Below are 22,205 nucleotides of genomic sequence, written 5' to 3'. Positions count from 1 at the left end.
CCCGATTACACGATTGGGGTCCCTATTAAAGATAAATACTAATGAAGATATACGACAGATGGTACAAACTCCCTTCTATTTTTGAGATCAAGTTTTAAGCGTCTTCCCGTGTGGCCATTAAGACCTAGGCTCCTCGCCCACCCTCAATCCTCCGAGTCCCGATATTTGCAGGGGAAATTCACATAGGAGGAACTCAAATGGCACCTCCAGCAGGTCCTTACTCTGGCACCAGCGGTCTCGCTCTCGTAAGTGTTCCAATTCTTGCGTTTTCACTGTCTATCCATGGTTCTCTGCGACTTATTTGATTCTCATGGGTCTCGCTCTTCATCTGCAGGTTGCGCGGGCTTCGGCCTTCACCGTTGGTCTTGTGTACGGGAGCCTGAAGCTCTCCTACCTCAAGGTGGGTGCATTCCACTCTCGAATATCTTCTTTTCCCGCTCTCCTTCTTTCGTTTTATTGGGTCAGATGCGGTTTCTACACTGCAGACTGTTAGTTTGTGGATCTTTGGTTTACTGGAGGGGATTTTCGTTGAGTCTGATTCCATTTATGGAGGGGATTGTCGTGGTTTATGGTTTCGATCCTCATTTAGGCTTTAGGGTTTATCGAATCTTTGTGTTTGTTTTTTCGTTTATGTGTTCAGATTTACCGATTGATGCAGCAGCTGAGGTCAAGTCTGATCCCAATTTAGGCGCTTGGATTTTGGACCTTGTCAATAGTCTGGATTTTAATGTGGATTTCGACGAAGTTGACGACTATTTGGAAATAATTGGAAGCTAATTTCTATGTGCGATGCACACCTATTTCCATCCATATTAGGTTTGGTGGTACAATTTTCAGAAACCGCTCTCATTCATTTGGAAACACATAGCTTTTTCTTCACGGGTCTTGCTTCTCTTTTAGGATTTGGAAAGTAGGAAGCAGTTGTAAGTTGAGTCGGTTCCCCATAATTAAGTCTTCTTAAGCACTAGTTCTCGTTGTAAAAAAGTAATTTTATTGATAAAATTGATGAGAATGATCTTAGTAAATGCCTAGTCTATCTTATCTTCACTTGTTCAATCTAACTGAAAAGGAGAATATTTTCAGTGTAGATCAACGAAAGTACGTCTAAGGACTATGAGGGGCAGGTTCTTCTAGATTCATTTGTCAGTACATTAGGAACTCCTGTTCAGTTTTGTGGAGCATGCTGACCTTTGCCTTGAATTCCTACATCTTAATAAGTCGCAGTGTTATGAGTGGATGACAGTGTCAAGTTACCCTCATATGCATGCTTAAGCCCTTTGCAATTGGAAAACCTCGCTAATCCTGGCTGTGTCCCAAGTTTCTGTATGTGCATTCTATTAATCTTTAGCTGTCCTCTTATAACTTTGAAGGATTTGATCCTGACCTTGACACTGTTTGCCTGATTCTGGTTGGCAATTGATATACCCCCTTCACTCAGGACTCATCTTTCCTGCCCCGTGTATTGACTCATACTTGCGAGGCTACTGACTCATCTGTCTCATAGGAAATAATTGGTACCTGAATTCAAGTCACTCAAGTCAAAATATTTAGAGAGCATCTTCAAGCTATGCTTATTGACGGTCGAGGTCCAATGAGATGTGGTTCTTGGTCCTCAACATTATCATAAGCTAAAGTTATTTGTGCTCACTTGTCTTAGTTTTTTCATACTTTTGAAAAGACATCGTCAGTGAGCAGATATTGCTGTTTCCTTTACAGAAAAAAAGGATGAAGAAACATAGAACATTTTCTACCAATCCCCGTACATATGATGGCTCCTTCAACACTCTTACAACTAGGAGACCTTGCTATTTGGAATTGAATTCTTTACTTTTCCATCAATGGGGCACTGTGCAAGTCCTAGATTCCTGTCGTGCTCCATGGTCTGCTTTCTTATGTCAAGATCTTCTATAACCGAAGGAAGTGGTGGCTTCATTTCAAAGACACCCTCTGTTTCGTGTGAGGGTCTTTTCTGTTGGGTGAAGGTCCTCTTCTCTGTTGTTTCAAGATGCTCTGTATGTTTTTTTGAGCTCCTTCTGTTACTCTGGAAAGACGTGAGTAATTTTTGCACCTTTTGCATGAGAGGCCCTTCCATTTTAGGAAGGGTTAAGAAAAATTGATATATATATGCTCATATTACTGTTTTCATTGAGTTTCTGTGCAAGCACTCCATTGCATAATGCATAACCAGCTGGGGCAATCACTCCATTGCATAATGCATAACCAGCAGGACATAACAAATATGTTCAATATGTATCGGGTTTTGGGAAACCCGATTCATATTAAATGCCCATAACAGCCTCCCCTGTAAGAAAAGTGTGAGAATTTCAGTTCAAGGGCATTTTGGTCATCGTATATGATCGGTTATTTCATATTACTGCACTATCTTATTCAACGTGTTTGATATAGTCTATGTACAAATTTTTATATTCATAGTAAGACTAGAATAGGAGTTGAATAAGTGATTTTATATAAAGAAGGGTATTTTTGTAAATTGATCAACCAAGCCTAATAAAAAGCATTGGAGCTGCAGCTCATTCAAGAGCGTCTCTCAACTCTCTTCTCCTTCACTCTCTCTTTCCACCTTCAAGTTTCACATATTTTACAAAAAAGAGAGAAAAAACCCGAACGAGTAGGATGTTCATGTTAGTTTAAAAATTTATGGTTGAACTAGTTGATTCCACTTCAAGAAAAAAAAAGAAATTTGATGATTCATTTTGGACTAACATCTGGACGCGTGTTTGTTTCTCCTTTTCAGGCAAAGGCAAAGTCACTGAAAAAGGCTGAGGCCAAGGCTCACCATTGAGCTATGGGCTTTTATTTGTTTGATTTTAATTAGGGTTGACTTAAAGCAGAAGACTTCTTGATAGCTCTTCTTAATTTTTTTGGTAGTCTCAATGAGACAAACCATGACAGTCGCAAGCTAAAACCATTTTGTTGAGGTTTTCATTTGACTCTTAAGGGAGTTCAGTGTGTTCGGTTGAAGCTTTAATCAGAAAATAATTGTTTGCCCCTCCAGAAAATAATTTCTGGAGTTATTTCGTGAATTTCTGGAGCTTTCTGATAAGTGATTGTGCTGTCTTAACAAGAAATTTAACAAAAGCACTGACAGGCTGATGAAGTTCCCAAGTAATTGGACTCTACTTCTGGCCGGAGGAGCTTGTCAAAGAATTGGGGAAATAAAATGCTACTTTAATTTGAATTAACACTTCCATTCCAAAGTCAAATCTCTCTCAATACAGGCCACCGTTTCCTAAAGATACCACTGATTTTTGCTTCAATGTGCTTCTGGATCTTTGGTGGACATAACTATGCAGTGTAGCTCTATTCAGCCTCGTTGCAAAGCTTAATCTTGAGAGCTCCTCATCACGCATGTTGTCCAGTAGCTGGAGGTAGGGGTGGCTTCGAGCCGAGCCGGTTTGCGAGCCGGCTCGGTTCGATTCGTCATTGTTCGAGCTCGAGCCGAGCTCGAACACCGAAATCGGCTCGTTTACCTTAACGAGCCGAGCTCGACCGAAGCTAGGTTCGGTTCGTTGGCTCGCGAGCCGGCTCGAAATGAGTCGGATCGGCATAAATCGGTACGGGATCGCAAGCAAGCGGGGGAGCGGGAGCGGGAGCGAGAGCGAGGGGGGGAAAAATTTTTCCTCCCCCCTCGTCACCGCCAACCCCTCCCATCGGTTGTTGTCGCCGCTTCTAACGCCGTCGTAGCTGTTCTCCGGCATCTATACCGTCGTCGCAGCTGCTCGCCGGCCGCCTCTGTGTCCGTCCGTTCGATTTCTTCCTCTCCTCGCCGTCGCCGCCGACTCCATCATGGCCGTCATCTCCGACGATAAATCCTCCCCGGCGCCGTAAGCCCCTTCCCTCGGGGTCGTCTCGGCGGAAAACCAGAACAGGGGAGAAATAATCTCCCCCTTCCTCGCGAGAAGATGATCTCGCACATGCGATTTCGCACGTGTGAGATCATAAAATAAAATAAAAACTTTTTCCTCTGGAAAAAATTAAAAATAAATTTTATATAAATAATTTTCTATAAACTATTAGTGTCTCATGTTTTTTTAAACACTTTTCTAATTGAAATTTTTTATTAAAAATCATATAATTTTCAAAGTAAGATTTTTTGTACCAAGATGGGGTAAAAAACTGTATAGAAAATTTTTGAATAAGTATTTAACAGTTGATGTTGTAATAATTTTAGCATGAAATAATTTTCATTGCAATTTTGTGTTTGATATTTTATTTAATTAAAAATTTATCGATAAGTATAATAATATATTAGATTGATTATTAATTTTTATTTATTTCCCTAGAAGAGACAATAAAAGGTCCATTTAACTTTCCTAAGAAAATTTTAAAATATTTCCTATAATTTTCTAATAAGTCACTAATAGTAATAAGATTTTATTTAAAGGTTTTTTTGGGAATATGTATCATAGGAAAAATACTTTTAGTTTTTCCTAGAATATAAATTTTTATCTAGGGGCACTAAGGAGGCCATAATAAATTATGGCCAAATTCAAAAATTACAAAACAAGCTAGACAACAATTGGAGTAAAAAATATTAATATTGGTGCATTTTAATCCATTATTGAAATTCAATCTTGAACCTCCCCGATCATTATATTTTTTAAAAATGTATGCATAATTTTATATATAATTTATTCAAAGCCACCCCTACGTGCGAGATCATAAACAAGGAAAAAAAAACTCTTTGTCCTTTCCTCATGGCTCTTAAATAAATTGAAAAGATATTTTAGTAGAAATACGTTTCCAGAGACTAGTTTTTTCAATAAATATTGAAAAAACATTTTTAATAGAAATATAGGGACCATTAGTGCCTCGAATTTTTTCAAAATATTTTTCTAATTATAAATTCTTTTTAAAAAATCCTATAATTTTTCAAGTAAGATTTTCTTGCCAAGATGGTTTAGAAAACCATATAGAAAAATTTTGAATAAGTATTTGACAGTTGATGATATAATACTTTGAGCATGAGGCAATTTTCATAGTAATTTTGTGTTTGACATTTTATGTGATTAAAATTTTATCGTTACGTATAATAATATATTAGATTAATTATTAATTTTTATTTATTTCCTTAGAAAAGGCAATAAGAGGTCCATTTAATTTTCCTAAGAAAAATTTAAAATATTTCTTGTAATTTTCTAGTAAGTATGTAATAGTAATATGATTTTATTTAAAGAATTTATATTTTTTATTTGGGTGATTGTAAATTGATAGTGATATTTTATTTAATTTTGTTGTGTTTGATTATTGTATGGAGTTTATTTATAAAGTTATGCAGTTTATGGAGTGTTTAGATTATTTTATGGAGTGTATAAACAATTTCATGAAGTGTTTATGGAATGTATAAACAATTTTATGGAGTGTTTATGAAGTGTTTATGCAGGTATTATGTATATTGATTATGCCCAATTTTAAGTAAAGGTCATGCCGAATTTTATACAAGTATTATATATATAGATTATGCTCAATTTTAAGTAGAAGTTATGCCCAATCTTATACACATATTATATATATAAGTTATGCCCAATTTTATGTAGAGGTCATGCCCAATTTTATATAAAATGTATGCATAATTTTATATACATTTTATTCGATATATATTTTTTGAAAAGTTTGAAATGTATGTTGAGGCTCGAGCTCGGCTCGAACTCGTTGGGCTCGAGCTCGATAACAATTTTAGGCTCGAGACGAGACTCGGCTCGAAGTTCGGCTCGAAATATTTAAATCAAGCTCGACTCGAACATAAGCAGATTCGGGCTCGGCTCGGCTCGATGCCACCCCTAGCTGGAGGAGATCTGGGTTCCGTCTTAGCTCAAATTTCTGAAGCAATTTTAATGTAATAGTCATGAATTTTTTTAAGCCATACATAACAAGTTTCTCACTGGAATTTCCTATGAAATGACGACTTAAACTTTTTCAGAATTGGAAGAGATTTATATTCAGAGAAGGGAGGAAAATTTAAACTACAGAAGTAACGTAATAACAAGAACTCTAGTGGTTATATTGAAACATAACACATATCTAACGAAAGTAGAATGTACCGGACTGCCTCTAGATTAGCATTCAGGCGGTGCAAATACTAACACCTAACTGAGAACCATCAGAATAGATTTTTGGATGGCCAGCATATTTTTGCTGAAAATCTCATTATAACATATCTCTTTTGTCTTTTCTTTTTATGAACTTCAGAAATTCTCTCCTTCATGATGCAGATAGACAGAGCAGCTTGCAGTGAAAGTAGCTCCATCTTCGAAGTTTTTTCGTTTCCGGATTACTTCTACAACCTCAACCTCAGATGGAGCCCTAAATGTAAGAATTTTCTTTTTAACATTTGAAAAACTTCAAAGTAGCTAAAACTGAGGAAAAAGGAAAACTGCACCACAATTTAGATTGTAGATGGCAACAATGAAAGCTCCATATAAATCTAGCCAGCAGTTTAAACAATACACTGGTTGTGACCAGTACAACACCTCAACCCTAAGAAGATAATGTCATTCCAGAAACAACTTATTACTATAAGACACAATAATTCCGGATCCATTATCAGAGAACAGGCATTCTCATTTAAGTTATAAGATCTGTGATCCTCCTAATAGGTAGTATATTTATGTACCATGCCATACCTGATGCTCAGATTCAGCGAGATAAAATGTTCCCAATTGCTGAATTTCTGTAGTCACAAGAGTGCTCCTATCTCTGGTTTGTTCTTTTTCTTTACTAACACCAGCTAATCTAGCTTCTTCAGTTCCATTAAAAAATATTTTGGACCTATAGAGGATGAGAATTTTAGAAAATTTTAACCAAATGGTCAAAATTATGTATAACAATTTTTTTTTTACCTACATCAGGACCTTGCCCAAAAATTTGCCTGGAATCATGACTAGCCCAAAAGATGTCCAAAAGCTTCCTAAATTGAATCACACTAGGATCATATTGAACCTGCAATAGTGTCATGAAACTTAGTCATAAATTGTTGTTCCAGATAAATCATTATGCTGAAAACAATAAATGAGCAGTTCTCCAGACATTATGGTTACTTGAGTGATTAGATTGTAATCTGCACCTAGTTTTTGGGGCCATTGAAAACTTTGAGATGTTTAAAGCAAGCGGAAGATTTTGAACCTCAATAATACAGAAAATTCCAAAAATTATCCAATTTTTGTGCCTTTTCCTAGTTTAAGCAAGCTAATAAGGTCTAATATTATCAACACTTCACTCATTTTCAGATTGTGTCATCTCTGCCTTGTAGGCTTTTCTGTTCCTGAATAGAAGAACTTTACCCTGGTAAATAGTAAGCTAAGACTTTCCCATTTCTTTTATTCATCCCTTCCAGGGAGTAACTCATTAAAAGAAACACAGCAGAGAAGATACATCAACATGGGAACCTATAATTTCAAACTATGCCGTTTGATCGTATCTGAAATTCAAGAAGCAGTGAAATGAAATTGCCATTTTTAGTTAAAGCAGAAAGCGAATGGAATTAGATCAACAACCCTACAGCAACAGAAGCAACAAATGAGAAAGTTGGCAGTGAAGGCAGAAAAGCAAAGGAGAGTTTTCCCTAATCTACGAGAAGAATTGACTTAAAAAGAGCAGCAAACAGAGAGAGAACACAAATCCAAAACTATTCATCTCAACATTTTTAGATCACCTTTCAGTCGAAACGACTCCAACTTCGGAAACAATCAAAGCGGAAGAAATTAGAAAAATAAATGCCAATCACCTGAACAGCTTCGGCGTGATCTCCCAAGTTTCTGAACTCGGGATTCACTTTGGTACCTCCAGCATAACCTACACTCGTCCGCAGCATTCCCGGGAGGCATACGAAAACAGTTTCGGACCTCCAGAATTATCATGTTCATTATAAAATAATATATATTTTATTGTTAAAAAAATTAAGTTATTATGCTAATATTCTAATCAATATTGTTCATTTTTTGTTTTCTATTTTGCAACTACCATAGAGAGTGTTTTTTTTTAGTAATGTTAACATTTACTTAAAACGCAGGGATAAATATTAATTATTTAATTAATTATATATAAATAAATATATTAATTGGATGGGTAAATGAGTGAGTAAATTCAAGAAAGAATGAGACGGGTAGTGGTTGATCCGATTCATGAACATCTCAATTTGCCTTGTCCCTGTCCTATCACATTCACTCCACTCACTCTGCTCTCAGCATTCACCAACCCCCCTTTCGCCATTTCTGCTTGGGGAATCTTAAACCCTGAGCTCCCTTTTTCTTCTCCGCTCGAAAATGGGCTCTGTCTCTCTGAAGATTGGAGATGGAACGGCTCGATTCAAGCGTGCTTCTGTTTGTTCTTCAGCTCTTAATGTCATCATGATTTTCTCTGTGCTCACCACAAATCTTTTCGCTCTCTACGCCTTCACTACGCCTCCACAACGCATACGCCAGAGCCCCCACAAGAACATCTCAGTGATCTCAGAACACGTCTCGTTGATTGTGAGGGAGATCGAGTATTCGCAGAGAAAACTTGCTCTGATGGAAAAAGAGCTCCTTGGCTTCGAAATCGTTGATATTTCGAAACCCAATGTACCCAGCGAGCTGAAGGTGTTTCTTCAGAGTAACCCACTTCCACTCGGGCCAGATTCCAAGACGGGGATCACTGAAATGGTGGCATCAGTTGGGCATTTCTGTGCGGGATCTATGGAACTACTCGCTCAATATATGAATTACAAGCCCGGAGGTCCCTGCCCGGACGATTCGTACCTTGCACAGAAACTGATTTTACGCGGGTGCGAACCGTTGCCCCGGCGGAGGTGCCAGACTAAAACGATTCCTAAGGTGGGTCTGTTTGGCTTCCCTTTGTCATTATGGAAACCTGTGAGTGATAAGATATTAAGCTGGAGCGGTTTGGTGTGTAAGAATTTTGCTTGTTACAATGCAAAAAATAGTGGTGCTGACTTCGATTTGGTTGGTAATGGGTATGAAAAACAGAAGTGGGTCAAGCCCCGGGGGAAGATCGATTTTCTCGTAGATGATGTTCTGGCCATGGGAGGGGGTGGGATCAGAATTGGATTCGACATTGGCGGTGACTCTGGTCATTTTGCTGCGATTATGGCTGAAAACAATGTGACAATTATTACCTCGACCTTGAATCCTAATGCACCTTACAGTGAGTTCATTGCAGCAAGAGGCCTTTTTCCTTTGTTTTTAACTCCCAACCAAAGGTTTCCATTTTCTGACGGAGTGTTTGATTTGGTCCATACGAGTAAGCTGAGCGATGGTGCTCCAGTGGAGAAGATGGAGTTCCTGATGTTTGATATAGATAGAATTTTGAGGGTTGGGGGATTATTTTGGCTGGATAATTGCTCTTGTATTGATGATGAGAGCAAGAAGACACTAACAAGGTTGATTGAGAAGTTTGGGTACAAAAAACTGAGGTGGGTTGTTGGAGAAAAGGCTGACAGCTCCAGATCAGGGAAGCCTCTGGTTTATTTATCAGCAGTGTTGCAGAAGCCTGTTAGGTTGTAATGGAAAAGTGCTTTTGCTTGAGATTGAAGATAAACTGATCTTGTTGAAAGGCAAAAAGCTCTTGGAAAATTTGATCTTTTTCATCAAATCGCATGTGCAATTCTTTTGTTTTATTTAGGCATGAAATTGCTGTTCTACGTAAAATAAGTGGAACATGTGTGGCTCCTCTCTGACTGTGAATCGACTGACTGATGATGAGCTATTCTGTAGGATTTATTGTAGTAATGCTCCATAGAAGTGAGCTGGTGTCTGTTTGTGTATCTTTTGAATCTAAATGGATAAATTGGGGATTCAGGACAGACATTTTGTGCAATATCATTCACAAACTGTGCGACAGTCTCAATGAAGTAAACTACTTCAGCTTTCTGTTAAATTTTTATTTACACATCTGTAATTTTGTCATTGTCATCTTCATTAGTTGAATTTAATCTAAATATGTTGCCAATGATTTTCTTCACTTCTTTCTTCCTATGATACCAAAACTTTGGTCAATGTATGTAGAATAAGCTTGGATGTGATTCTCTATATGACAGCACCCCTATGGCCTCAGAGGTAGGCTGAAAGAACTGCATGTTTCAATACCATATTGGTATTCATATTCTGCTTCTGGAGTTATGCTTCGCGTTGGTATAGTCAGATTTGCTAATGAATAGTTTTCTTATTCCAAGTGAAACTGCAGCTTATTTTGATTGCAACATTTGGATAATTTTTTGGACAGGGAAATGGTAAATTTTCTAGACTGACATTTTCCTTGATTATATTCTTGGAGTGGGGAGGGTTGTCAAGTATGTGATGCCAAAAAACAAAAGTCAAAACTTGATAGCTAGAGTTTACCTAACTTTTAATCATAGGACTGTGAGACTGGCCTCAAGAGTTGGGCTGTTAATTAATCCAGATAATATCAGATCCGACTTGAGTTCTAGTCCGAACTGATAATTAGTCAAAACAGAGTTCTGATGGAATTTTATTAGATATCTGATAAGAGATCCATCGCTTTACCAGAGTGGAACTGGAATTAAAAGATTCTGATCTGATAAATATCCCATCTGAAACTTTAGATGTTAGGTCTATATCCAGTGGTGCATGTGTTTAGATTTGTTCGTAATTAGCTCTCCTACTCTTAAGTGAAACTGCAGGTTCTTTTGATTGCAGCATTTGGATAACTTTTTCTAGGATGACATTTTCCTTGATTCGATTCTTGCAGTGGGGGAAGGGTTGTTAACTGGATGTAAAAAAACACAGAAGTCAAACTTGAGAGCCACACTTTACCAAACCGCTAATCGTAGAAATGTGGCCCTAGCCTCAAGGGGTTGAGACCATAGTCCATGTTTCCACATGAGAATGCTGCAGCTGCTCAATCTTCTTCCCAGCTAAATCCATGACAGAGACAGGATATGGTTCATTTTGTGTTCTCCTCTGGAAAAAAAGCCAGAACAAAGGCAGCAGATGCATCAATTACCCTAGCACTCAAACTGACTCAGAAAATAAGACAAAAAAGTACTAGTTGTTCACTTGAGACTGCCCATTAAAAAAAAACTGACTCAGAACTGAAAACTAGTTTTCACAGATTTCACTTATTGAGACTGCCCCAAGTGATTCTCCAACTAGCTGCTCTCTAAAACAATTCTATGCCACTCAAGTCCAACGAGTTAAGTTGACACTTTCTCTATTCTGATAGGTTCACTTCTAGGAATTCGTTGAACATCAATATACCACTCTTTGATGGACTGCTATAGAAGCCAACAAGATATCTAATAGTAGCTGCAACATAAATATACTCGTTTTTCTTGTTTGCCTGGAGCCCCACCACTGACAAGGAAAGCACAAGCATAAAACGTAAAAGTTGTAAATTTATATTTATATTGTTACTCAGGTTATCTAATACTGAAAAAATCATGAATCAATTCAAGTCGTTCTCCATCACTTCCACTTCTCTTCAGATTAGGACTGTCATGGTTATCTCTTCAGATTAGGACTGTCATGGTAGAATCAATTTTAGCTTCAATGTAAGAGAAACAAAGGCAGCCACACACAAAAAGATTGATTGCATGATAGATGAATCTCATGACATCGAAGGAAATAACCTGCACCACTTTTCTCTACACATGGCAATTCTATAGCAGAAATTCATTCAGAGTTGTTTTTTGAAACCAGAAGCTGGTATCTAATCTATATGACTAAGGCTCCTGAGCTGTTAGGCCTTTTACTAAAGAATTTGTGCAAGTAGCTTGAGTTTCAACAGTCAGTACAGCCTTTCCTCACTTGAAACAGACTGGGATCAACAATCTCAAGGTACATTTGTTAAAATTCCATATGAAATGCAACTATAAGCTCTACTATGAATGAGGTAGTAACTGCTGCTACTCTTCATCTGTACCTCTTTAACTCAGAGTTCACAAAGCAGCTCACGAACATGAATTCAGTATCAAATGCAAGCCTCATAATTTTGACACTCAGAGAGATTTCTGGCTCTGGCTCTCTCTTTCCTCTTCTGGGTCTTTTCGTGATACCAATCGACGCTGTAAATGGTTATTTACAGCCGTTTCCCTTTTCCTCATGAAAAAAAGTGAGTTTTCTGGCTCTGGCTCTCTTTCCTCTTCTGGGTCTGTTCGTGATACCAATCGACGCTGTAAATGGTTATTTACAGCCGGTTCCTTTTTCCTCATGAAAAAAACTGAGTTTTCTGGGTCTGGTTCTCTCTTTCCTCTTCTGGGTCTTTTCTTGATACCAATCGACGCTGTAAATGGTTACTACGTTATTCATCAACTCTGCTATTCTAATTCCATTACCCTTTTCTTTGAAATTGTGTAAACGTATTTCAGAGTTACGGATTTAATGGATAATCTCACAAAAATATTATGTCATTAAAATAATATAAAAGCATGTTTGCAGCAGTTTTTACTAGGAAATTTTTAAAAAATGCTAACTGATACACAATGCATATCTGCTATAAGCCCGCCCTTGGTTGAGTTTACTCTGATAAAACACCCTTCTTGGTGTTAAGTACAGACAAGTCATCGACCCAAGGAACGGGGAAGTCTCCCTACCTGCAAAACGGGCTGGCATACGAGCCATTTCTACTTTTGACCTTTTCAGGGTAGACTGCTCCTTCGTAGATTTAAATTGCAGGATAGAATCCATGACATTTGCTATTAATTCTTATGATGTGCGGTAAAGTGACCATTGATGGGTAATCGTCTGTAGTCGCTCCTTGGTTCTCTCGCACTATCATCTTTATCCGTAACACAGGGAAGGAGTCTTCCCACGAACAGTCGCAGAAAGCAGCTTCCTATCCTACTTCTGAAGAAAGACTGTAAGAGACCATGTTTGTTCTCTTTCGAATACCAGTACTGCTGCAATTTTCACAGATTAAGCTCTTGTCGGTTTAAGGGGGATTCCTTATGAGGCTACGAGCAGGAACTCAGTGAACGTAGTGTCCAGAACCTATTTGAATCAAGTCTAGAGTAGATAACTGTGCAAGAGGAGAAATCAAAATTCGAACTTGTTGCAGGTTACCCAATATCTGTGACCATTACTTATAAGATTTGAAGATTCAAGATCGGAGAAGAGAAACCACCAAGAAGGTTTTCATTTTTGCTTTCTTGTTTGAAATCTTGACAGAACACCCTGCAATACTCATTCGTAAAGCGTTAAGCAGAAATTCTTCCCACAATTCACGTTCGTATATAAAAGCTTCGAATGTTGCATTGCAAAATGCGGCTCACACCTAGAAGTAAAAGACAAATATGCTATCATTTCCACGCATCTACAGGAACTCCGTGCACTACTTGTCCTCAGCAGGATACCGGATAAGAATCTATAGCTGTCTGCAAGTACTTCTTCAATCCTTGTCTGCCCTTACATGTACAAAATCTTGATAACAGCCACTGGTTGGAGAAAGTTGCATCCAAGTTGGGAGAAGGAACCCTTTGATTTCTTGGTTGCATGCAAGAAAGTATCAGCAGCATCAGCTCCTTGGTTCTCCTACAACTGAGCGTGGTCCCTTGTCAAGGAACGAGCTGTTGTCCTCCTTGGATAGTAGTACTAGTGGGAAGCTCCATTCCCTCTTGACTCATCTGCAGAACTTCAGATGGTGATAATATTCTGATGCACCTCACACAACTTACAAATTCCCTGCAATGCAACCAATGGGAAAAGCAGCAGGACAGTTAAGATCACCTTCCTTTTATTAAAAAGCAGAACTGGAACCTTAACCTAAAAAACATGCAGAATATATGGGGTGTAGAGAGAGAGGACTTACTCCCAAGGATCATCTCCAACAAGAAGGACATCATTTTCATAATCAACATAAACAAGTTTCCATCCTGAGCCTCTGGGGTCGTCAAGCTGCCCTTCAAGTCCAAACATGCAAGCTATTGCAGATTTCAGCTCTGCATAGTTTCTATACCTTGTCACATCAATTGACCTCCCTACTGATCCTAGCTTTTGGACCTATTTCAGTCAGCCAAAAGTTATTTCTACTTGTGGAGAAGAACATTTTTAACAAAGGAAAAGTCTGTTGATTAGCACTTGAAATACCTTTGTATAAGTTCGTAGACAAGGAGGTGCTTTTTGCCATGGACCTTGTTGCAGGAAGGTATTCTCGTCAACTTCCAAATTGCTTGAAGATGTACCTCCTGAGTTATCAGGAAACTCTTGAAAAGAAAAGGCTTGAGAATCAGCGAGGCTTGCTGAAGTAACCTGAGACTGAACATCTTGACTAGAACTGAAATTCTCAAACAGGCATTCAGATGGGTTCTGAAACCCAATGTCTTTTACTGTAGAAAAATTCTCTAAGCATGTCTGCGAAGAGTGAACTTCCAATTGATGGTTACTGTAAGCCTCTGTTTGATAGCTGCTCTCCTCTGAAAAATCACGAAACCCAGGTGGTAATTTAAGGTATGTCATCTCTGGAAGACTTGATAGTTCTTGTCCTCCACTGAGAGTTGGCATGCATGGAAACTGAAGTTTTTCAGTTGGATTAGCTGTTTCTAGATTAACTGCAGAGGAAAATTTTGATTCACAGTTGGTGTCTGTAGATGGGGACAAGTGTGGTGTACCAAGCTTAGTAAACCCATGGATTGACCTTGGGGATTTCAGAATGCTAGCAAGAGATTGACAACTAGAATGGTGTGATATCCAATCACCATTGTCCAAGAATGAAAGTGGTATGTAATTTGATGGTAACAAAAAATTCAGATTGCTGGCCTCCACTGAAGGTAATGGCAGAATTGCCTCACTTTGGTTTTGATACACCTGAGGTGCAATGTCCTCAGGGTTACATGGGCTACTGATCAATTTGTCTTCACTGCATTTCCCGGACAGATGAAGCTGGCTCGCAGAGCCTGTATGGAGTAATGTTGACATGATCCTTTGAGAGTGGTCTCCAACTTTCTCTATGGCTGTAACATCTGGTCTCTGATCGTGCTTAGCCTGATGAATCAGGTTTTCCTGCTCAGTGGGGCAGTCTTCTGCAAGTTGCTCTGGTAGTAGCATTCCTGCTTGTGGCTCTAAACTTGAATCAACAAACCGTGTACGAACCTGACAACTGTCAGGTATTTGATTTCGTGATATAATACCTTGCAAAGGAAGCATATGTTGCTGTAGATGGATAAGAGAGCTGTTCTCCTGCATAAATCCTTGGCCCATCTTTTCCTCCGGTTGTAGCAGAAGTTCTTTCATAAAAGGAGTTGGTATGGTCGAAGGGAAGGTTCTTAAAAGTTCATTAGTTCTGATATGCTGCATAATAGAAGCATCCATGAGATGAGCACTGGGACTAATGCTCTGAGAATTGACTAGAATCTTCATCATCTCTGAACCAAAATTTGGAACCAAAGAGTATTGGGTATCTCCATTTTCTCTCTCTAAACCCCAAGATGAAGATTTTTTCATCGCAGTTTCCAAATCAGATTCAGTACCTGATAAATAAATATAAATGACTAGATAAATACAGGCACCTATATTTTCCTTTGGAAAAAAAAATCAATAAAAGTAAAAAAGGTACTTGATATCAACATAAAAACAGATAATATACATATTAAATCTAAAAGATTGTATTAAACCAGATAAAGTGATGAATTCAAAGAAAACCAAAGGCGGCAACACATAATAAGAGAAATCAAGAAGACCCTTAGCCCAGGAAAACTCGTAGACTGAGTTTGAATGAAGAATAGTTCTTGCATTTGACTTCTGGCTAAGATAGTTGTATTATATAAGGGCTTCTGGATCATAAAGTTCCAAGTCATCATTCAGATTGTACCTAAATGTCAAATTAAGCAAACAGAATCCTTGATGCTAAGCTCCATTATAGTTAGTCCTATTGAAATGCAGATATACCAATTGCTCCTGCTATTTAACCATTGTCTGTAAAAAATAGCTTCATTTTATTACTAACAGCAAAGTATAAGGGACTTACCAGAAAAACCTGAAAGGAAAGGCCGTTTAAAACCTGAGATGGGAGCAGGACAAATGAAGGGGATTTCTGGGGTCTCTATTTCCCACAAGCTAACCCTACTTTGCCTTTCACTGCATCCAGGTTCATCCCATTCGACCTGTTTAGAAGTTCAATGAATTTGTGTTATGATATTGCAGAAGAGAAGCTCAACCCTTGTGCCACACATAAAGAATGAACATACCTGAAGATTTCTCCACCTTGAATTAGGCCATTTTATTGGATCCAAGTCACTAATTCCAACAACCGTACCCATATATCTGCTAAAAAGTTAACAATACATCAGCTATCTATGTCATGTTCAGTGCTTATCATTGATAAAATTTAAAATTTCAAACAATGACAATATGGGCCTCCCCTAACATATTCAACGTGTGTCCCTAACATTAGCAGGCTCAAAGGGTGAAAATCAAACATAAGAAGTCAGAATGATTTCTTCTAGAGTGGACACCACTAAACTTGATGGACTTCTTATGCATTCATCTCTTATTTTGCTCCAAATGTATGTATCATGCCAAGGCAAAAAATTCTTTTTTTGACAGCAGTAGGGAGATCTCATTAACAAAGAATGGATACATGAAAATCAAGAATGACAATTAGGTGCTATGGATCTCATAATTTTGTATGTAATTGGGTCAATGCTTCAGCAAAAAAGGGGATTTCTCTCTAATCTTTGTAAAGGCTCCCCCTCCCTAGCTTGTGTTTTTTTGCCTTGAGTCTGTCATGTCATTTGTTTTTTCATAAATAAATAATTAATTAAGAGCTATGAAAGAAATTTAAAATTCTAGAAAAAGGAATTGGGATGGAAAAATAGAGGTTTTTTTTTTCCTTGTCCTGTTTCATACAAACAAGAGGTAATACGGTAACTTCTTTTCTGCAGGTAAAGCTAAGACATTTTCCCTTGAAGATGTGGTGAGACTTGAACCTGCAACTTCAGGGTTATGAGTGTCCAAGGCATTTACATGTGCGATTTAAGGTTCACAACCATATCTATAGACAGCGAGTCTTGTTGTAAGCTAAAACATTTGAAAGTAAAAGAAGATACACTGTAGCTAAAATGTCCAAGCATACCAATGACCTAGGCTCATAAGTACAGTAATTTGGCAGTAAACAAATTAAACTGGCCTATGCCATGAGTGGATTTCTGAGGAAGTGCTGCCTTGGAGTGTAAATCAACCATTAAACATCTAATTGGTTGGAAAGATCTTGACATGGAATAAAGAGGCAATGCAGAAGAGTTACCTGCGTTTACCCGACTCCTCAGTTTCAAACATCATCCCAAATCTCATACCAATTGCAACTTGGGTCCCTAGAAAAGCTTTATGATGTTTTGCTAATGGAATTACAAATTCTGATGGGCATGCCCTACCAAGAGATAAATATATAATACAACTCAAGTTATGGCTAACAATGTCAATAAAAACAAACTGAAAATGAAAGAAAGAAAATCTAAAATTGAATACCTTGGATTGTAGAAAACAGTAAATGGACTCCTGTTAGCTGCAGCATGAGCAGCAGCTGCAAGGACACCCATATGCATGCTGTCTGCAGAGAGAACAGACGAAGGCATTGCTGTTTGCTGACGATTGGCACGCCTCACACCAAGAAGTAATTGTGACTTTTCATCCCTTTTTAGGTAAATAAGATATACATTATTAGAAAATATAATGTCTTTTATTTACTTAATTTGATAAGTTTACCCTTTCTTGTGGTTATAATATTGTTAAGTGACTGTTTGAGTACTAGTGTTTAACTCGATAACAATAGAATTTAAGACACCGAGAAGTAAAACATTTAAATGATATCTACTGTGTGACTTGAAATTACCTGATAAATAGAACAGAATCTCCAGCTCGAAGTCGTTTTGCACCCACAAATAAACTCCAACCAGTTGTCAAGAGATGTCTTCTTGGCTGTCCTGCATAAAGTACCTGACAAGATTAATAGTAATAATAATCACTTAATAGTGCATAATAAAAAGTTAAACTTGTAACATGCAAAAATTTGGGTAACGCTCTAAAGCATATTACAAGTTCCTTTTTTTTATTTCGAATAGCAAACCAGATTCTTTTTGGAATAATGAACAGCAAATCAGATTTTATCAACAGATACATGTGCAACTAAGTACACCAGGTCACGGCCACAGAGATCTGGTTATAAAAAAATACACACATATTAATTTTGAAAAACATTAGCAACTAATCTGATGCCCGAATCCTTTTGAGAAGAAATAATACAGGTGTGATTCCCATCAATCTGGCGGCAATTAAGTGTAGAAACAAATTTTAGAATTTTCAGATCCAGCCAGACAATCCACACTGAGTTACTTGACCTCTCTCTCAATGGAAACCCTTATCTTTGACCAACATAATGAGAACTAAGAGAAACATTTAAATTCAATTGTAGCATTTAAATCCACAGGCAGCTGATGTTCATATTATCACTCAAGAGAAGTTAAGCCTTCGTTAAGCAGGCATGCCCACATATTCACGGATTTAAAACAATATCAAAAGACTTATGTTGTGCAAAGAAATTACAAAAATAATAATAATGCATTTTCCATAAATCAAGGCCTATATTGCATATTACGATATAAGGGAAAAAGAAAACTTACCACGATAGATGTGTCGAAATGTCCATGAGTTATCATGCAAATCTCGGACAACAAGCTCTTGGCTTGGTGGTTGCATTGAGTAATCCTGAACCATATGATAATACAGTGAGCTTGTACGCATTAACATATTTACAACACTATCATGCTCTTTTAAAGGACAGGTTCTACTAATCTGTTATTCACTTGAGAGTCTCACCAGAGGAGGAAACAATTTCTCTGCTGCCCTGCGAGGTACTGAGAAGCCTCCATGCGTGCTTGTATCACTTGCAGTTAAAGTCTTGCAGAAGAACTCACTTGGGTGCTTACTTTGCAGTCCAAAATCCTGAATGGTGAAGACTTCCTTCTCCTGACAAGGCCAGCAACTTTAATTCCAAATCTAACTAAGTAACAAATATTGGACTTCCTTTTCCTAAACACAACAGTTTCCACAAGTTTATTTGATTGAGCATGACCATATTTTTCAACGCCTACAGCTGCTAGACCGGTTAAGAACTTTAGAAGGAAAACTGAACAGACCCAATGTTGACTAAGCAATTCCAATGCATGAATAGGCCAAAATACAGTTTTCAGGGGAAAATGGCAGTCACATTCAAGGTGAAGTTTGTTACTTACAGGTTGTACTGGCTGGAGGGTCATTTGTGCATAGATCTCATCAGTATCCCTGTCCGCCTGTTAATCCACATAAGACACAAAAAACAGGGTAAATACCCAAATACTCCTCCATCAGGAATTAAGAAAAAAAAAATTACATACATGAAGTGTAAGATTATGAACTTGGCACAGCAACTGAGAAGAGAGATTTGGGTAGTTCGGAATATCAGCATTTGCTGGTCGTCCAGTTGAAACTGCAACCTACAAAACCAATTTGATTTTTTCTGAGATAAAAACAAAAAAACTCTTTCTAAACTAACTTCTACAAGTAACTTGACTTTTCTTTCTTTCGCATACTCTTAAATCCTGAGCTCTCTTCACATAGTGAAGGCACAATGTGTAGGACAAGCTAATTTTCCTAGCTAAGCTGGTTGTTGAGTTGCCTTAGTTCTAAAGGAAGCTGCTTACTTTGTGCTTCATTTTGAATCAGAACCTCTAGAACCCGGACGTCCTTAACGCTAATAGTGTTGTTCATAGTTCAAACTGAAGAAAAATCTTCATGGAAGTAGTATCACATACCTGCTCACTATGCCCTTGGGGGAAGTAGTACGCTAGGCTGCCTACTTGCGGCAATGAAACAAGTGGGCCAGCGCATGTATGCCAAAGCTCGGAATTTATAGTCCTCCTCGCTCCTGAACAAGAGAATATCAAAAAGCCATTTACTTTTAATCTAAAATGGGTCCACTGTCATTAGCGCGAGATTTGGTGTTGAATCTAACGTAAATTTACTGCAAAAACACCGGATTTGTGCTAAAATCATGGATAACAAGAGGAAAATACAGATTACGCTTTATACCTGACTGACACTGGAGTTCTCCCAGGAGCTTCATGTCCTCCAGAAGAGTTGCTCCATTTCTCACTGAGCTGGCTTTAGGATTCTCATGAACAGAAGTCATATTTATGAGCTATGGTACAATATCACTCAGCACAGAACACACATCTTGATCCAAAGGAATCCTCAATCAACTTGGCTCTTAAGTTCGGCAACTTTACAAAGTGAAAACCAAATTCAGTGGCAGCAATGTGTCCCTTACTTTGCAAAATGCATTTGATGAACACCAAAGATTTCTTCTGTCAAAGTTTAGAATGTGAAAGGACAATGCGCTGCTATAATCTGCAAAATGCCTCCAACTTTACCTCTCCTGGTGCAAGCAGGTTGATAACGAAAGAAACAGAGCAGAGCCCATGAACATAGAGCTCTCATACGTGCCCATAAGCACTGCACGCAATATTTCGTCTTGTTCCGGAATCTGCCCGCATCATCCAAAATGAACAGAGATCGGAAGAAGTAACGTCTCAGAATTCTACGAGAGAGTAGGAAAACAATAACTGCCACTACATCCTTCTCTGGTAATATCGACTTCTTCAATATACTTCACCGGCAAACTGACGTGAGGAACACACAACGTCTCACAAGTAGAACAAGATGACAAAACGACGGCCCGAAGCCGAAACTCCTGAACTCCCAAAAGGCAACGACTACAACCCAGAAGCAGGGACCTCCCACAATGCGCGTTGCCAGTGTGAGCAACTCCCTGAGACGCTCTCTTCCATCAAATATGGTATAGAAAAGAAGGAAGACAAACCAGGTGAACAGCACTCAGAAGAATCTTATTTCATCTGAAAATACAGCAAGCGAGACCAAATTGGCAAATTCTCATTCCCTGTGTCAAGAAGCTCCAAAATCCATCTCACTGAACGAGAAAAACAGCCAAAAATCCAAACGCGGAGGAACAAAACCTGCAAAAGGGGACTGAAATCCTTGTGGGTGTTTCACAAATAAACAGAAGCAAAAGCGACGGGACCAAGCAAGCGAATTTTAGTGCTTGGAGAAGGAAACCGACCTTTCGAAGGAGGAGTATGGAGAAGCCTCCCCGAAAGCAAACAAAGAAAAAAGAGTTCCGTTTTCTCTGTCCGGTCCAACTCCGGAATGTGGCCAACTCTCTTACCCTACGCACCCCACTCTCTCTCCAGTGCTCTCCCTTTCTTTCCTTCTCTTTTGAGTTCTTCGTTGCAGCTTTAAACGGCGGGAAAGCAGAGAAGGCGAAGAAAACACGAAAACAGGCCTGGCGCAGACACAAAGCTGCTTGTAGAGAGAGAAATGGCCGATTAGAGGGAACGATGGGAATTTAATTTTAAAAAAAAAGGACCATGTAAAATGGTAGTCCTATCTGAGTTATCGTACATGATGGGACTACTGGCTACTGCCCTCTCTCTCGCCTTCCAATCAACGGCTCCAGTGGCCACTGTGGTTCACCAATTAGACTAGTTACCTGATTAATTAACCATAATTCCACATCAACTCCTTCACTAATACAATTTTTACCCAATATAAACTATGGATTATTAAAAATCAGCACCGCCTATCTTAATATATCCTGACCGTTGGATCGGTAAAGTGGACCCCGCGATCTACAAGTTACGAACTACCGTTACACGGTGGTCCAATTTTCCTGTCTCGCCGTTTCAGGCCCAGCGGATGCGTAAGAGAAAGAGGCGTTCGTTCGTAAAGGACAAAATTCTGGTAGCTTGCGTGCGTACCCGTTTGACTGGGTGCAGATCACGCGTGCGGACCACGAAACCGGCAACCGTGGTCCCCGGTCGTCTGCGCCCGGCACGCCAAAGCTGGGCTCCTTTATTTGCATGGAAGCATGCAGAAGACGTCTATTTTCTCTCGGTTAGCTTCTCGCGAGAAGAAGAGAAGATGAGTCTACCGCTAATCCTTGTTTTGAGCACAAGAAATGTAGCATTTACCAATTTCTCGTCTATTTTCTCATTTATCGTATCGTCTCAGATGAGAAATCAGAAAAGCAGTTGCCCAATAAGATCTTTAACACGTTCTAAAAATGCTAGTAATCCTATAAGACAGGGAATTATCGGGGATGCCAATGATTAGCGCGGATGGCTTTATAGACGGTTCCTGGGGTCCACCACTTCGCTGAATGAACGGACTGGATCGACCGAATAG

General features: G+C 38.6%; 4 protein-coding genes across 8 annotated transcripts; 2 read left to right on the top strand and 2 right to left on the bottom strand.

Moving 5' to 3' along the window:
- Positions 1–42: 42 nt before the first annotated feature.
- Positions 43–2,944, top strand: LOC137944830 (uncharacterized). The gene is made up of 3 exons (XM_068790596.1): positions 43–245; positions 335–400; positions 2,756–2,944. Exons 1-3 carry the CDS (start codon positions 198–200, stop codon positions 2,801–2,803), a joined length of 162 nt encoding a protein of 53 aa, XP_068646697.1. The 5' UTR covers positions 43–197; the 3' UTR covers positions 2,804–2,944.
- A 3,482-nt stretch (positions 2,945–6,426) lies between these two features.
- Positions 6,427–7,851, bottom strand: LOC137944771 (peptide methionine sulfoxide reductase A5-like). Of its 2 annotated transcripts, none has more exons than XR_011110849.1 (3): positions 7,745–7,851; positions 6,865–6,960; positions 6,427–6,789 (listed from the first exon to the last, which is right to left on the bottom strand). XR_011110849.1 is itself a non-coding variant. In XM_068790517.1 (3 exons), exons 1-3 carry the CDS (start codon positions 7,829–7,831, stop codon positions 6,749–6,751), a joined length of 228 nt encoding a protein of 75 aa, XP_068646618.1. In that variant the 5' UTR covers positions 7,832–7,851; the 3' UTR covers positions 6,427–6,748. The 2 variants fall into 2 exon arrangements, 1 of the variants encoding a protein (XP_068646618.1); XM_068790517.1 differs by having other exon boundaries at positions 6,861–6,960.
- A 338-nt stretch (positions 7,852–8,189) lies between these two features.
- Positions 8,190–9,820, top strand: LOC137944219 (probable methyltransferase At1g29790). 2 transcript variants are annotated; one of them, XM_068789819.1, is made up of 2 exons: positions 8,190–8,831; positions 8,985–9,820. In XM_068789819.1, the coding sequence occupies exons 1-2, from the start codon at positions 8,283–8,285 to the stop codon at positions 9,519–9,521; spliced, it is 1,086 nt and encodes a 361-aa protein (XP_068645920.1). In that variant the 5' UTR covers positions 8,190–8,282; the 3' UTR covers positions 9,522–9,820. The 2 variants fall into 2 exon arrangements, with proteins under 2 accessions (XP_068645920.1, XP_068645918.1); XM_068789817.1 differs by having other exon boundaries at positions 8,190–9,820.
- Positions 9,821–13,088: 3,268 nt separating this feature from the next.
- LOC137944828 (auxin response factor 5-like) lies at positions 13,089–20,237 on the bottom strand. Of its 3 annotated transcripts, XM_068790592.1 has the most exons (15): positions 20,034–20,237; positions 19,757–19,869; positions 19,340–19,438; positions 19,199–19,255; positions 18,783–18,932; positions 18,587–18,671; positions 17,800–17,890; positions 17,436–17,600; positions 17,215–17,337; positions 16,157–16,232; positions 15,937–16,072; positions 15,101–15,439; positions 14,061–15,019; positions 13,783–13,973; positions 13,089–13,655 (listed from the first exon to the last, which is right to left on the bottom strand). In XM_068790592.1, exons 1-15 carry the CDS (start codon positions 20,131–20,133, stop codon positions 13,529–13,531), a joined length of 2,811 nt encoding a protein of 936 aa, XP_068646693.1. In that variant the 5' UTR covers positions 20,134–20,237; the 3' UTR covers positions 13,089–13,528. The 3 variants fall into 3 exon arrangements, with proteins under 3 accessions (XP_068646693.1, XP_068646692.1, XP_068646694.1); XM_068790591.1 differs by having other exon boundaries at positions 14,061–15,439; XM_068790593.1 differs by lacking the exons at positions 19,199–19,255; positions 19,340–19,438; positions 19,757–19,869; positions 20,034–20,237 and having other exon boundaries at positions 14,061–15,439; positions 17,800–17,903; positions 18,783–18,893.
- Positions 20,238–22,205: the final 1,968 nt, after the last annotated feature.

Source organism: Aristolochia californica, unplaced genomic scaffold (assembly GCF_029961685.1).
Source record: "Aristolochia californica isolate CCGP_79_NKW_82.1479 unplaced genomic scaffold, dmAriCali1.0.hap1 SCAF_11, whole genome shotgun sequence".
Lineage (NCBI taxonomy): Eukaryota > Viridiplantae > Streptophyta > Magnoliopsida > Piperales > Aristolochiaceae > Aristolochia > Aristolochia californica.
This window is presented reverse-complemented; position numbering and strand designations above follow the sequence as displayed.

Bases quoted from the DNA above. Each gene is read 5' to 3' on its own strand.
- LOC137944771 (XM_068790517.1), bottom strand. From the start codon at position 7,831: ATGCTGCGGACGAGTGTAGGTTATGCTGGAGGTACCAAAGTGAATCCC. The intron at 6,961-7,744 runs GTGATTGGCATT...ACACTATTGCAG, and splicing joins ATCACGCCGAAGCTGTTCAG to GTTCAATATGATCCTAGTGT. The intron at 6,790-6,860 runs GTAAAAAAAAAA...CATCCTCTATAG, and splicing joins TGGGCAAGGTCCTGATGTAG to GTCCAAAATATTTTTTAATG.
- LOC137944830 (XM_068790596.1), top strand. From the start codon at position 198: ATGGCACCTCCAGCAGGTCCTTACTCTGGCACCAGCGGTCTCGCTCTC. The intron at 246-334 runs GTAAGTGTTCCA...CTTCATCTGCAG, and splicing joins GCACCAGCGGTCTCGCTCTC to GTTGCGCGGGCTTCGGCCTT. The intron at 401-2,755 runs GTGGGTGCATTC...TCTCCTTTTCAG, and splicing joins TGAAGCTCTCCTACCTCAAG to GCAAAGGCAAAGTCACTGAA.
- LOC137944828 (XM_068790591.1), bottom strand. From the start codon at position 20,133: ATGACTTCTGTTCATGAGAATCCTAAAGCCAGCTCAGTGAGAAATGGA. The intron at 19,439-19,756 runs GTATGTGATACT...TTGGTTTTGTAG, and splicing joins CCCAAGGGCATAGTGAGCAG to GTTGCAGTTTCAACTGGACG. The intron at 15,440-15,936 runs GTAAGTCCCTTA...TTTATTTATCAG, and splicing joins TTTCCTTTCAGGTTTTTCTG to GTACTGAATCTGATTTGGAA.
- LOC137944219 (XM_068789817.1), top strand. From the start codon at position 8,283: ATGGGCTCTGTCTCTCTGAAGATTGGAGATGGAACGGCTCGATTCAAG.